We start from the raw sequence: 16126 nt of genomic DNA, 5'->3' as shown, positions 1-16126 counted from the left end.
CATATTTGAATTTTCCGTAACATGGATAATACAATGATAGCACATAATTAGCAGGTTGCCTCTAGACAACAAGATGCCAGACTACAGTATGAATAAACATCTCCTGCCTGCCACTTAGAGAGGGAGAATGGTTTGCAGCACCCACATAGCTCGGGCACACTATGTTTTTTCAAGGTTGGATTAGGGTGATCAACGGGTAAGTATGCTCAAAGAAACAGACCGAAGACGGAGAGAATCGTTCTCAGTTGTCGTTTAAATTTGGTAGCAAACAATGCACAGTGTCTCAGAAGTGAGCTCAACCACACACACCCATTATAGTGCCCATCCTTTTGATAACATGAATATGAAAACTGAAATCATTCCCACACATGCAATCCTCCAACTGTCTGAGGTGTCTGTAATTGGTACTATGTCTTTAAAATAATCCTCGGCTGAAGTTTAAAATCAGAATCTTTTTACCAAAACGAGGGTTACTAACTACGGGTCTGAAACGCTTGTGAGGAACACACCCAGAAAAGAATTCTTACGACTTTAAAATTTTATACGTTTGTCTTGTTAGCGCAAAACCATGTAAAGCAAAGAAAATGTAAGTTAAAAAAATAGGTTGATCAGATCTTCGAAACATAAGAGTGCTACGACCCCTTTAAAAAATCATCAATGTTTGCAAACATAATCAATAACACTAGGTTTTATATTATTATGTAAACTAGTTTTCCACAAATAAAACTAATTTTTGTGTTAATGTAAAATCTATGCAAATACATGCAGTCATTTATCAGGAGAGCTGACAAGCATTCCATATTGGAGGGGGAAATGGAACTGCCTCAAGAATAGAGACAATTAATTATTTCTGTATTTTTTCTTCTTCTGTCTTGAGGCACAAAAGTTATCCATCCAGTTAAAATAGCAAATGAAATAAAGAGATTTTTTTTTTATTTAAACACATATGGCTTTTGCCTGCAATACTGATCACCACAAGGTCTACAGATGCCCGTGGCTAAATTATACACTGGCAGATGCACACAGGGGAAAACTGTGCTAATGCAGCGTGGAGAGCAAAACAAATGAAGAACTGAATTTGCTAGTAAAAGAAAAAACAAAAAACAAAAAAAAGCAAAAACCCCCAAACCAAAAGAAACCCTAAAATCACCCCCAGCCCCGACTCCCCACCCAGGGAGTTATGCAATTTGCTTATCAAATACAGGTCCAGGTTGCAAGAAACTTAACCATCATCTGTTGCAGGAAAGCAGAAAACAATTTTAAATCTATGAAACTGTTTTTAATGATACACATGCGTATTATGAGTGTGGGTGACTGAGCAGTATATTTGTATTATAGAAAGAGAATGGCTAGCGATGTTTACTCAATTTTGCAATTAAAAACTTATGATATTCAAACCTGCCACAGTGTGTGTATCTGTATATATACTGTCAGAACTTCCGGTTATTATTATTTAAAAACTCTGTTTAGCGTCATCTCTGGAGATATTACTGAAAACTGTCTAGGTTATCATGGACCAATCTTGCAGATGTGATATTATGTCCTGGTGGCCACAAGAATCCTGGATTTAGTAGTTGCTTCCCTTTAACAGGTTAAAATAAATGTATACAGGCCAATTCAATCTTTTCCTATCTGAAATACTGTGTGTGTGTGTGTGTGTGTGTGTGTGTGCGCGTGCACAGGCTATTTTGCAAACCATAAAAAGAGTATACTTTCTAAAAATGGTTTAAGATTATTAAGAAAGCAATAACTTCTTTCTTAATAGGCCTGTAAGCATGCATAACATTAAAATCTCTGTTGTAATTGCCAAATAAAAATATAAAACAGAAAATGTTTAAATAATTTTATATCTTGGGGAAAATAACAGAAGACTAGTTGGACTATTCCAAGTTGTAAAAAAGGCAAAATACTTGAAAGAGCATCTTGGTCAACGAATATGTCTGCTTTTCTACAATTTAAGCATTCTTTGTTTGGAGTATTTATAACCATTGAAATTTAAATGACAATGTATATTTATATAAAATTAGGATTAGAAGCATATGTTCCAAGAATGTGCATACGTTAATTAATATTAGTTCTAACAAACTCCTTGGCCTTGTCCCCCACCACTCAAAGGGAGGATTAATTTACTGAAAATGTAAAGTATAATGTAATTTAAATACTGAAAGGAGATTCATTTCTCCAGTGACAGAGAGCTAGTAACATTACCAATGTGCCTCAAATGTTGCTAACTTATATGAGGAATCCCTGTTTCTTACTACGCAGTTGACATTCAAATATAAACTATATTCGTAAGTCTAATACACACGTTCATGCTTGTGTAACGTATAGTAGCAGTTCGTTTGAAAAATAAATCTTTTACCTAGCATTAAGGTGACATATATTATATTTAAACAACTTTTATGGAACACAAAAAAGTGCAAATCGATTGCTTGCCGATCTGAAATATCATTTTGTACTCTGCCTCCACTTCAGTGCTACTGGATTAAAACTGGCCTTAAATTAGAAGTGAGATAAAATAGTAAATTCTAGAGGAATAAATAAAGATTTACAACCCAAGGATTTTTTGACATAAAAGTAAACCACCCAGATGCATATAAACGAATCATAAAATTTATGAATTAAAAAGTAAAATAGGGGCACGAGCAAACTTTTGTGGCAATGGAAATATTCTATGCCTGTGCCAGATGATCTGACTCTAGATATTTGCTAAAATTCACTGGATGGCACATTCATGTGGAAAAACCATAGAACAGAATGGTACTGTACACAAAATACACATCAATAAACTTGACTTAAATAATAGAAACAGATTTCACATAAAAATAAAATAAAGGTATACTTTCTATTTTGTCGGTTTCACAATTTTTTATTAGAAAGACTACAGTCTTACAAACTGTGCTCTCATGCTTTTTGATCTAGATGTGTAGACAAAATGAATAAACATGTAGATTAAACAGTATTAACTACTTAGTAGGATTTTGACTTGATATTTTTGATAAGTCATGGAAAATTAGGCTTTTTAGAAATGATACGCATTTGTATACTAAAATGTGTATTATTAGAATAATGAAAATAATCATAAGTGAAAATGAAATCATTATTTAGGTGGTGTATTCTCAGATGTTTATATCGCTATATCATATATATATATGCAAAACTATAAATGAAATTCCTATTTATAAACTAATTTCTTTCCTTTTCTATAAAGCATCTATTTTATTACATAAAATATATATGATACAAGGTAATAGTTTTCATTTGATGTAATTATTCTTTTAGATTATTACTCCAGTTGCTGATCATTAAAAAAAATAAATCCTAGTAGAGGAATTGCTTTGTTCATTAAAAAGTAAGCTCCAAAACTGTAAATTAGATGTAGAAAAGGTTACTTTAGACATGCAGTCACTGAATGTTGATTATCTACATACCATACTCTAGTCTCAAGGTCATGTTGAATATTTCCTGTGGCTTAATCACATACAGTATGGGACAGTAATGAGAGCTCTGCAGTCCGGGATGACCCACTACAGATGTACAGATTAAGACACTAATCGCATCTGATTCCATTGTTTTCTCTAAGAGCAATAAAACTCTAATGCGCTAAGAGTACTAAGGCTGTGGTCACATACACAAATGTCTATAAATCCGCGTGAATTATGGGTTGAGGAGTCCCTAGTTTTCATACATTCATAAAGAAAAGAACTGCATGAGCCCATTTATCTCGTCAGAATATTTCTACACTATCTGAATGAAAAACAGAGGCTGAAATCTCATAAAGTGAATTTGAATTTTCTACATCATAAAGAGGACAGTGACTTTCTGAAGGGTCTATGAGGAACTGGAATATTGGAACCGACACTTCCTCCATAATACTCAATAAATAAATGACTAACCTCAATATCCTTACATTTTTGGAAGAACGATAACAATCTGTTTTGAGCAATGAGAAAATCTTTCGGCTAATAAACTTCCCCTCAAATTTTTCAATATACACATGCAACTTAAAATATCCTACACCTCTATGTATACATTCAAATGAAGTGGGGAAAGTGAGCTGGTTACCTAAATAACCCAGGCTTTCAATTTCTTCTTCTACCAAAAGAAACATTTTTATCCAGAATTATCCAGAATCACTACAAATCTGCAAATCCAGCAGTGGTTATAATTCTGGTAAGGTACGCTTCCAGTGTCCATCTTTCATCTCAAATTTACTTTCTTTCCAACGTTTATTAGCACCAATAACAAATTTACTAAGGAACATTGTAGGGAAAGAAGTGGTCCCCACAACAAATACTGACCATAAGATGGGTACAGGGGGATGAGCAAAACTAAGGCCACAGCCCTGATCCTTCAAGTGAAGGATTAAGGAAATAATTTTTTAAAAGAACTGCAATCATCAGGATGCGCTGGCTGAAACAACAAAACAGGGAGGGTCTAAATTGTGTCAACAGTGACCTCATTTCTCTGCTTTACTTTATCATAAGCCTGATATTAAAATATGAAATAATTGTTTTAAGAAATCATTGAAACTTTTGAAGCTCTCAAGCTATTTTTTTTTCAAGTGTTCTTATACAAGGAGTCACAACAGGAAAAAAGGTAGAGATGCCATCAAATTAGATTACCAGAGAAACTCCCTCTATTTTACTTTATTTAATGTGACACATAAAGAAAACCCCGCACAAATATCTGTCTTTAATTTCTCTGGTGTAAAAAAAGAAATATATTGTGTCTGGCAGAATGAAGCAGATGAAATAGCCTGGGTGCATTTAAAAAACGAAGTGGGGGGAGGCAGAAATCAGATGCGTACAATGAGCCTTCAAAGCCACTCCAGCAGTAGGGATAAATAATTTAATAAACTCAACTTCATATTCTTTTTATCTCCCCAGTGTAATAAGCACATATTAAAAAAATAAAACTTTAAGTTCATGAATACTTGTGAATAGAAGAGCAGCCAGCAAATATGAAAAACACAAAACAATATCTATTTGAGCATTTAACATGTATATGCATATTCCCTAACAGATACATTTTTCTGGATGAAAGGTCACAATGGCTTAAATTTATGAACATGTAATTCAAATTTAAATTAGTTTTTTTAAAAAAAGCACAGATACCTTGCATTCCTACATTTCTCAACACAATAGTTTTTCTTTAACCCTAATAAGGTGACTATTTATGCATTACTTTGTGTATCCCATATAAATTATGTAGGGTTACAGAATGCGGGTAAGTTACTTAAGCAACAATACTTCAAGAAAAAAATATTTTGCCATTATTATTTTGAATGTCTGGAAATGGTAAGGATCACAGTATTTAATTGTTTTATACTCATTAATGCTACTAACGTGTACGATAATGGTATTTGTGACTTTTTGGGATTCTTTTCATAAACGGTGCATTTTAAATCAAGGCTGCCTAGTATCCTAAGTAAATGAAATGAAAAACTCAAGTCAGTTAGATCTTTAAATCCCAAATATCATTCAAACTATCATTAAATCATGAGATTCTTGGCTTTTTTTTCCCCCTTCAATTAGGTCAGTTTTCTTCAATTATCAGTCTATTATTAGCTCATGTCAAAGATGCCTGCACAGCATACAATGAAAACAATTAAGCATTTATATCCTAAAGCATGGGACACACACAAGCTTTTATTCTAGTACTAAGATTATATTTATAGCAAAAAAATAAGTAAGATTGGGATCATTAGAGTTGTTTTATAACTTCTCACATAAGTAAATAAATTGATTTTAAGCTATCCCCAGATAGTACATCCTCATTTGAAATAACCAGTTCAATAGGCCAAAGGTGTTTCAAAAAATTACTATAAAATAAGTTACTCCCACAAAACTATCTCCAAAGCCTAGATTAAAAGTGGCCGAATTACATAAAAATATACCATATATGTTAAATTCCTCTCCATAGGTCATTTCAATTAAAAAAAATTAAGGGATAGAAAAACATAATCCTCGAATAGTTTAATTTTCCCTTCCACAATGAGAGGTGTCTAAGATCACTGAAAGGTTTCAGCTACAGAAGGCAATTCATTTCACGTGTTCAGTGTAATAGAAAATCACTGTGTTGCAGCAACAAGCAGAACTTGCACTGGAGTATTATTCTAGGGCGCCCAGTTCACCTGCAGTGATAACAGCGGGTGGGTGAATCCTGTGTTATGTAAATCACTGTCAGCTCCCAGTGTGAAGGGTGCTGGAGGAAGCAGCCCAGAAAACACAGTCCCGGCGTCCTTGAAACAGAATGACTTCACTTCCCTGGAACATTCTACGACTAACGAGTTTCTTAGTCCTTTTCTCACCATCCATTTTTCTTCTTCAAAGTGCAAATCGTTAGTGAAAAGGCCCCGGTTACACCAATTAGTTTGCACAAAGTGCTTCGGTGTTTAGCTTCGCTTTAACCCAATTAAGCCGCACAGTGAGCCCCGAAGATGCGCCACCTGCGCGCCTGGCTCCAGCGAGGCCGGCCCGGCGCCCCTCGCGTCCTTCGCGTGAGACCCATCCGGACCGCCGTCCCACGGTGCCCCCCAAACGGCTCCGGGGCCTCTGCGTCCCAGGCTGCACGTCCTCGGCAACCGGGGACACTTGCAGGTGGCCCAAGAAATCGAGGGACGAGGTCCTCCTGGCCGAGCAATTCCGTTCTGAACCCCAGGGAGATTGCGCTGGGCACAGGAGCCCGCGGCCGACGACGAGAAAGCGCGGGGCTTGGCTGCGACCTCACGTGGGCCCAAGGGTGGCGGTCGGGGCCGAGGGGTTCGCGGGCAGGGGCCGTGGCCTGGAGCAGTGGAGAACCCGAGGACACCAAGTAAGGTTTAAAAGAATGGGCACACAGGGAAACAATGCCTATGGAAGAGAGAGAGGAAAAGAAGGATGGCTCGGGAGTGCGGAGCAGCGAGAGAGGGAACCTGCGCTGGGTGAGAGCCAGACGCGGCTTTTCCCCTGAGGCCAAGGCACTTCTTCGCCTTCTTGGCCGAGGGTTCTCGGGTACTGATTTGCCTCCTCTTCTTCCAACTGCCAAAAGGTAGCAGTGCATTCACCCGCAAAGCCTGCGAAGTGGGGAGGGGCTGTTCGGGTTGTTCCCAATCCCTGCTCCTAAGGGAATAGAAGGTTCCTGGGGAAAACAGTAGATGGATGCCATGAGCCCCAAATCTCATGTACTATTTTAAGCCAGATCGGAATATATCACTCTTGGATAAGGAGAAAAGGAAATAATAGATGGCTTTGTGACGCTCATACCTGTGCAAAAACAAATAAACAAACAATAAAGAAATAAAAAAAGCAAATGCTGGAGTAAAAAGTAGGAGCCTGGAACAAGATCTTGTTGAAAGCGGATCTGAAAGAAAGTGCCTACAGACCTGTTACCAGGAATTATAGGATTTTGCTGGAAATATTGTTAAAGAGATGGCATCTAAATTAAAGGTAGGCATTAAAAATCTACTTAGGTTTTAAAACCACTACATAATCCCTAAGTGGTATTTATTTCCTTTCCTGTACATTAAGGACACAACTGGTACCACCAGAAAAAAAACAAAACAAAACAAAAACCAAAAACATGTTCTACATAAATCCATTCTTCCCCTCCTGTTTCAAGTTTCCAAAATGCAGAAATGCTGATTTCTTTCAAAGTATTCCAAATGATATTTTAAATTTAAAAGCACTGCATGACTGCAAATTAATTTTCTTTTAAAATCTTACCCGATTTTTCCCTCAACCAAATCACATGAAATCCTATAACAATTAGAAGTCTACTGTCAGGTCACCACTAAGGACACTTAAGTGAGGAGGTATAATTATACATCAATAAGCAAGCCAGAAACCCTAAACCTGAACATTTTCAGAACAGTTATCTGCCAGTAGGTCTCATCTCCATGATCTTGCTTTAATTTCACATATTAAAACATAGCTATGAACTCACATTAATCTCTCAATCACAGAGATAAGTTATTTTTAAAATATTTCCACCAGTGCATACAAAGCTTACTGTCCTGATTATGTTGGGCAAGTCTACCAAAGTACAGAGGGCTGCAGTTGGGGAGGGGGGGAGTAACACTAAACATTTTTTAAACATCCTAACTTAAACTGGGGTAGACAACACCTAACAAAGCAATAATTTTCATATTCCTTTCAACAACTGCAAATGAGGGGAGAAAAAACAGAGCTAAAACACTGCATAATGTTTAAAAAAAAAAACCCCAAAAAACCAAACACACACGCACAAAAAACCCAACCCAAAACCCCATTCTAACATATAGGAACATCCCCTAAATGACACAGGCATCAGTCCATCTAAAGCCAACTTACATATACATGAAAGAGCAAACTCTCAACCTGCATTTAAAAAGACCTCAAGGATTACCAGACATTAATTATCTTACCCTAAATGCAAGTTACTGACTTTTGTTTTAGAAGACTCCATCTAGTTCACTAATTGATGGATGGCCATTAATACACCTGTATTTGCATTTCCCCTGCAAAAAGACAGGCAGGGTTTTCAACACAGAAGAGAACCACTTTGCCAAGTCTTTTCAAAACGTCAATATGCTTCAATTAATACCAAAGCTGAGAGATTCCTCTTGATTTCCAAAACTGTCTAGGTGGCCTGCGTGGTTTTCTGCCGGCAGCAGCCTCCTACCTTTAGTTTGTGTGCCTATATCCATGAGGGGGGATTAATTAGCCGGGTTGGAGCTGAAGGAGGCTGTCGTGACGAGCCCAGTGGCGATTGGCCGCCAGCCTGCCTGGCCCTGCCTTTATAATTTCCACACGAGTGCATCTGGGCTCTTAGACAAACCAACAGCAGCTTCTTCTGACATATACACACTCACACTCACCCCCGACACACTCAGCACACTTTTCCTCCATCTGATTAACAGTCCAGCATACACAATGATTACGGGAAAGCGTAAATAAATACGGAAAGGGTTGATTATTTTGACTACTGGAAGAGCTTTGCTGGGTCTCAGCGCAACTTTTGTTTTCATTACTGAGAAGGTGATCTCTCCATGCGTTTCTCTCACACAAGGATTCTTTAAAAGAGGAAGAAAGACCGAGAGAGGGGGGAGAACAATCTTTCACTTTAAGACCGTCTGGGCTCAAAGATAAAAGGAAGGGGAAAGCAGCGGCTAGGAATCCACCGCTGCAACACATCGGAGAGCGTTTTGGTACATTTCTGAGCGCGGCGGCCCGTTTCTCCACCGAAGTTGGCTCCAGCGCTAGCAGCCGCATTGGATCCCACAGCTTACTGCGAGACTCCGGTGTACAATCCGGATCTCTGCCCCAACATGATCGCGGCCCAGGCCAAGCTGGTATACCATCTGAATAAATACTACAATGAGAAATGCCAAGCCAGGAAAGCTGCCATTGCAAAAACTATCCGGGAAGTCTGCAAAGTAGTTTCCGACGTGCTTAAAGAAGTGGAAGTGCAGGAGCCCCGGTTCATCAGCTCTCTCAACGAGATGGACAATCGCTACGAGGGCCTCGAGGTCATCTCCCCCACCGAATTTGAAGTGGTGCTTTACCTTAACCAAATGGGGGTGTTCAACTTTGTGGACGACGGCTCGCTGCCGGGCTGCGCGGTGCTGAAGTTGAGCGACGGGCGCAAGAGGAGCATGTCCCTCTGGGTGGAATTCATTACCGCCTCCGGCTACCTCTCGGCGCGCAAAATCCGGTCCAGGTTTCAGACGCTGGTGGCTCAAGCCGTAGACAAATGTAGCTACAGGGATGTGGTAAAGATGGTGGCAGACACCAGCGAAGTGAAACTGAGAATCCGAGATAGGTACGTGGTGCAGATCACCCCGGCTTTTAAATGCACCGGGATCTGGCCGAGGAGTGCTGCCCACTGGCCACTTCCCCACATCCCCTGGCCGGGACCCAACCGGGTGGCGGAGGTCAAAGCGGAAGGGTTCAATCTCTTGTCCAAGGAGTGCCACTCCCTGGCCGGCAAACAGAGCTCGGCCGAGAGCGACGCCTGGGTGCTGCAGTTCGCGGAAGCAGAGAACAGACTGCAGATGGGGGGCTGCAGAAAGAAATGCCTCTCCATCCTCAAAACCTTACGGGATCGTCACCTTGAACTGCCAGGCCAGCCCCTGAACAATTACCACATGAAGACTTTGGTTTCCTATGAGTGTGAAAAGCATCCCCGGGAGTCAGACTGGGACGAGTCCTGCCTGGGTGATCGGCTTAACGGGATTTTGCTGCAACTTATCTCCTGCCTGCAGTGCCGGCGGTGTCCTCACTACTTCCTACCGAACTTAGATCTGTTTCAAGGCAAACCTCATTCGGCTCTGGAGAACGCTGCCAAACAAACGTGGCGACTGGCAAGAGAGATCCTGACCAACCCGAAAAGTTTGGAAAAACTTTAGAGGACAATTTAATCGAGAGCCGAAATGTGATTACTCTTCTCAAAGACCTGATTCAGTGTAAACTTCCTGTTCGATTCCTAATATTCCACTTGTCAGTGCAAACAATTTCTTCCTTAAAAAGGAGTAACAATACAACGTTTAGGCATCATCTCACCCACCCCTCCAAGGGGAGAAAAAGAAGTAGGGAAAGCGGATGGAGAAAAACCCAAACCCACAAGTATTAGAAGACTTCTTTACAAAGGATTTCCCTTGCAAAGTACACAGTAATACCGGGAAAACAACCTGGCTGTAATGCAAGACCACAGGGAACACTCTGCCTAACTTTCAAAGGATTATAGCAATCCTGGTGATTTAAGTGCATCTGTCTGTGAGTAAACACGATTTGGAAATGCCATCTGAAGGAAAGTGTAATGTATATTTTGATTTGTAACAAATATTGTGATCTCACTTTGTCTTTGAAAGTGTGGATGTTGGTGTTTTGTGATTTGGTGAACAGAAGTTAAATTGCCGTTTTGGAGACTGCCAGACATTTTCCACTAATAAAGATACCATTTAAAGGTAGATTTCCTCCTGGTACTTTTATCTGTCTTTGAAAGTGTCTGAACTTTAAAAAGTTTACATTTTGTTTCAAATATAATGCTTGTTCTATTTCTAACATTCCATAAATATACTTGAAATGTTATTTAAATATATTCAAAGAAATTTGAATTCAGCTTATATAATAACGCTTGAATATCTGAATTATATATTTGAAAAATGCACTTGAAATACACTGGATAACTACTTTTGTGATTTAGATTTTAATTTCTGTTGCTGGTTTTTATTTAATTAGAAGCTAATAAATGAAGTAAAATAAAAGTTGTGGTGTCTCACTTTAAATTGTTTTTCTATCAAAAGAGGTAATGCTCCATTTTGAAAATTCAAACCACTCGAGTATTTTAAACATTTTAAGGAGTATGCTAATGAAATTAAAAATAAAACCTTAAAATCCTGGAGATAACTCTTTGTACAGCTACAGAAGATAATGATTTACTTATAAGACTATTTCTTTCTACAACAGACACACTTAAATCTACCCTTGAAAGCTTGCTCTTCTAGATTAGTATTTCTGTAGCATTTTTGATAATATAAGGAAAAACTGTGTCATGACGGTACAGACTGCTCAGTTAAAAATTAGACTAACTCAGAGAAAGTGAACTTCAAGTCATAATGAAAGTTTCAAAATGTGTATAACTGTGCTAACCAAATAAAGATTATTTCTGACCATTTTATGTCAAATCTTATTTTATGCAGTAAGTGTTCCATTAGCTGAGTAAGTTAATCACAAATCCCAAATTTCTTTTTACTTCACAGGGCAAACTAATGATAAAAGCATAAAGACACACTTTTGATTATTTAAAAATCAAATACACTACATTCAAACCCATTTTAAACATTCCAGCCTTTGGGAGCTGGAAGTGCAAGAAGTCCTATGACTGTCCTTCCAAGTATTTTAATAGTCAACAAGTGCTGAGAGCACTAATCACCTACAGGCCTTAAGGTAGGTGGTTAATTCAGACGGGAATGAATTTTAGAATTTCAGTTCCTCTTCTACTAAGTGTTTAATGATACTTTTTCTCTATGTAAAAATTACATATAAGTAGTATAGTTCTGGATCTGTGGGCGCATTTGTCTTTGATGATATTAGAATAGTTCCTTCTGATAACACTGCACAGAAAGATCTTTATAAGCTGATGCTTGAATATCTGACATGACACTTGAATTCTTAACGTCAGGAAAAAAGTTTGCAAACTGCACAGCAACATAAAAGTTAAAACAACAATCAAATTGGTTTCAATGGAAAGAGCAGGGGTGTAGAGCTATCCTAATATCAGGTTTTAAAATCTATACATTAAGATATAATACATAAATATTTATATATTTCATACTGTCCAAGTAGGTATTTTTCTGGCATTACACCCACAGAAGAACACGAACTTTAAACATCTGATTGCTAGTATATACCTATATACATTTTAAATCAACGCTTCTCAAACAATTAGTTTCTCTTGTTCTAAATTCACATGTAAAACTCATTCTCACTTCAGGAGATGAAAAATTGATGTAATAATGGAGAGGAATTTATATCTAAACGCTGCTGCCCCCCCAGTTTCCTTACAACCTTTCAATGAATAGTAATTCACATTGCAATTTACACTGTTGGAAAGTAAAAGTCATCTTAAAATATTTCAGAAGACCCCTCCTGGTCTTCCCAGAGAGCCTGGGATGCTGTACCCCAGAGGCTTTGGAACAACTGACTTACCTACCGAATTTACCCAAGCGCACACAAAGGCACTCATGGATAGACTGTAATGTACATGCTCTGGTAACACAGGATTTAAAATCATTAATATATTTTCAATCCCATAAAATAGAGCATGTGTTATTTCATTCATTTTATTTCCTATGACAAAAATGGAAATGTGCTCCCCTCCCCCACTGTCATTTAAAACCAAGCAAAATTGAAAACCACTTCCTGCCAGAAAGCCACTAGTACTGTACACGAATCACTCTGACTCACTTTCGTGTCGATCTTCTTGAAGGCAGGATCATCCTCATCTACCTCGAAGTAGATTTCGGTCGTGGTGATGGAGAGAGTCCCCTTGGCCACCACCACAGGAGCGATGAGCTGGGCTGGGGTGCTGAGAACCACTGGGCCTGAAAGACAAGGGCACCGGCGTCAGTCCCTGTGGCCCTCTCCGCTCCCTCCCAAAGGGTGCCGCAGGTCTTTATTTTTAAAGATGCACTAAGAAAATGGTGCCAGTGTAACCCGGCCAGCTTCTTTCATGTGAGATAAGGTCTGCTTAGCTCTTGCACATTATCTTATAACAAGAGTAGAGATAAATAATCCCATAAAACCCCAAGTGGTCAAGATACCGAATAAGTGACCCTTAGCAAGCGAGTTTGTAACCTCCACCTAGAAATCCTATAAATGCTCGGATTCTCCATTGAGCACCACCGGCTTTCCGAAAGAGACCGCAGGCAGTCAGCACTGCCCCCAAAGACCAGCCATCCTGTAAAGCCGTTCCACTCGGCGGCAGCGTTCCCCAAGGATGGGCGGGAGGATGTGAAGGGGTATGGGATCTAAATATATAAATTCCACTGTACTAACGGGTTTGCATCTTGCAGGAGGATTAATATCAGCGTCCTAGGGCGCGCCACATCCATATCCACGCACACAAAGATATTAAGTACATTTCTTATATAGAAAAGAACAAAAATCGTTAACAGTGATCTTCTCACCCGCAATCAAAAGTGATGAAATTATAAGACGCTTGAACAAGAAGATTCTCAGAAAAGCGTCCGAAAAGTACTCTCTCAACTTGGAAAACTAGAGAAACTAATCTCCAGTAAAAGATTTTTAGAAAGTGTGCCTACTGAGGTGCTTACTTGGAATTCCCTCAGTCTGAGTTAACGTTGAAAATTACGTCTTAGAATATAAATTCGAAGGGGATTACTTAGCTGCCCTTTAAGATTCCCCAAAAGGGGAGGCATTTTTGGCTATACTGTACTTAAGATACAGACACGGAAATCAGAAATTATTCTTTTTCTTTGCTCTTCTCTTTTCTTTCTTTCCTTCCTTCCTTCCTTCTCTCCCCCCGCCCCTTTTTTCCCCTCTTCTTTTTTGGTAGCAAGGGCGCGTTATGTTCCCTTCCACCCGCCCCCCGCCCGCCCTGAAATGCATACAGTCAAATGAGTCACAATAACAGTAGGATAAAGGCAATAAAAAGGCAGGTCCCCTGCGGCCGCTCAGGCTCGGGCCCCTCGGCGGCGGCTCCTCCCGGGGAGACCGGCTCCTCTGGCCACCGCCAAGGCCACTGATAGCAGGCCCGACCCCGCCGGGCGCGGGAAATGCCGAAAAGTTCACGTTTCCAGGGAGTAGCACAAACTAAACCCGCGACCGCCCTGCACAAAGCCCGGCCGTTTCTGCTGCGTGGGGCACACAGAGGAATCGGCCGGCTTCTGCCGCGCTCAACGGGGTGGACGGGAAGCAAACTGTGTCAGTGTCGGCCTTCACCCCAGATCCTGACCGCCGGGCTCAGACTAACGCCAAGCCCTTTCTTTCAGTTTACTGCTCCCGGTCCCCCAGGAGCCCGCACTGGGGGCGAGCGGGAGGGCGGCCCCGGGGCGCGCGGACTCCCGGCCCGGGTTTCCGCCGCGGAGCCCAGCGGAGTCGGGGTCCAGCTCGGCTCCACAAGGTTTTTCTTTCCAAAGGGCGAGGCGGTCGATCTGAAGCGCCACTTTAAAGGCTCATCAATCTTAATCTAGGTTGCTCAAGTAATTATGCCCGAATCTCTTGTACGATTACAAGTGGATTTGGGTTTCTATTCCCCAGGCCCTCCTTTGTGTTTATTGGAGGGTCTGTGCGCGCGCTCCGAGGCGCCTCCTGCCTCCCGCGCCCTCCTTGGAATCCCCCAACGCTCAGGCCGGTTCGAACCGCTCCCTTAACCCTTCCGCCACCAGGACGCTCTTCTGGATGCCACCTTCCCTATTTCCCTTTCGGAGAAATCCAGAAAGCTTACTCTTGATTGGGGCGAGGTGAGAAAGGAGGTGCCGTGACTGACATCAAAAAACAGTGTCTTCTTAAATGTCGCTGGGCCTTGCTAAAACCTCAGGAAAGTCGTTATTCTATACACTGGCGACTAGTGATTTCTGGTTTAATAGAGGTTTCTGGCATTTGTAGACGTAGAATGGTCACAAACATTTAAAATGGCGAGCTATTCCTTGCTCTTAAAAAGTAATTTAACATATCCAAACAATTAAATTGGGGTGGCATGAAAAAAAAATCGCTGAACACATTATCAAAACCATACATACTGATTTACTGAAATATATTACGAATTTTTAAGGACACATCTCCGTGAACTTTTAACGGGGAACGCATTCTCTCTACTTAATTCTCTGCATTTCTGAGAGAAGACTGCCCTCCTTTCTGCTTTTACTCCAGTCTCATTCTATTGAATTGAGATTTTCTGGGGGTTTATAAAAGGACTTCGAACTGGTCCTTATTTTAAAAAGACGCGTCATGAAACATTCAGCCTTCATAGTGTCCTGTCCTTGGGAAATCTCCAATTACAACTTCCAATTCCATAGTATGTTTAAGGAGCACTGAATCTTTTTGTTGTAGCCTTCAGGGAGCAAACCAGCCTCAGAGAGAATACAGAGTTAATCCACTACAGCAATAGAGAGAGGGGATTATGTTTTAATCCCTTTTGGGGGAGCCTCTGGATTTTAGGGATCTGATACGAAAATGTTTACATAAGGCACCTTCACAAACCAGCAGATCTTATATGGAAGATCTGGTTATCTGAAAGCTTGGGATCCCTGTCCAAATAAAAACAGTTTAAGAAGGGCAGCCTCTCTGGATATCAGAAATGGCGATTGAGCAGATTCTGTTCTAGAAGATAACTGGGTACAAATTTAACCTCCTAACTTTGCTTGGTGTAGTGAGTTCAAGACTGAATGTAGATATATCCATTCCAATCATTACTAGAGCAATAAAAGGATATGTTATAATACTGTTCTCAAGCACACACTGAAGTCAAGTGATGGCTATTAAAGGGCAGTTAAACAAATAGATGGGACCAAACCTCCTCCCCTGTATTGATGCATACAATACAGTCCTTTAAAATTCCACATGCAAAGTGGTAACTAAAGGAACAATAAGTGTTATTTACTTCTAGCACTGACAACATACTGTTTAAGCAATATTGATCC

The 16126-nt window shown here is 40.1% G+C and overlaps 3 protein-coding genes across 16 annotated transcripts in view; 1 reads left to right on the top strand and 2 right to left on the bottom strand.

The window, feature by feature from the left end:
• Positions 1–16126, bottom strand: part of NBEA (neurobeachin) — a 664613-nt gene that overhangs the window by 178685 nt on the left and 469802 nt on the right. For all 14 annotated transcript variants that reach the window (XM_032880041.1, XM_032880043.1, XM_032880047.1 and 11 more), the window contains one exon: positions 12930–13066. In XM_032880041.1, the coding sequence (XP_032735932.1) occupies positions 12930–13066 (137 nt within the window). The remainder of the gene's footprint in view (positions 1–12929; positions 13067–16126) is intronic.
• On the bottom strand, positions 5700–9611 carry LOC116880723. The gene is made up of 2 exons (XM_032880058.1): positions 9527–9611; positions 5700–7122 (listed from the first exon to the last, which is right to left on the bottom strand). Exon 2 carries the CDS (start codon positions 7042–7044, stop codon positions 6418–6420), a length of 627 nt encoding a protein of 208 aa, XP_032735949.1. The 5' UTR covers positions 7045–7122; positions 9527–9611; the 3' UTR covers positions 5700–6417.
• On the top strand, positions 8806–11199 carry MAB21L1 (mab-21 like 1). Its single transcript, XM_032880056.1, has one exon. It carries the CDS (start codon positions 9290–9292, stop codon positions 10367–10369), a length of 1080 nt encoding a protein of 359 aa, XP_032735947.1. The 5' UTR covers positions 8806–9289; the 3' UTR covers positions 10370–11199.

The sequence above is a fragment of the Lontra canadensis genome, unplaced genomic scaffold (assembly GCF_010015895.1).
Source record: "Lontra canadensis isolate GAN:19392208 unplaced genomic scaffold, GSC_riverotter_1.0 scaffold67, whole genome shotgun sequence".
Classification (NCBI taxonomy): domain Eukaryota; kingdom Metazoa; phylum Chordata; class Mammalia; order Carnivora; family Mustelidae; genus Lontra; species Lontra canadensis.
The sequence above is the reverse complement of the archived record's forward strand: the minus strand, read 5'-3'. Positions and strand labels throughout refer to the sequence as shown.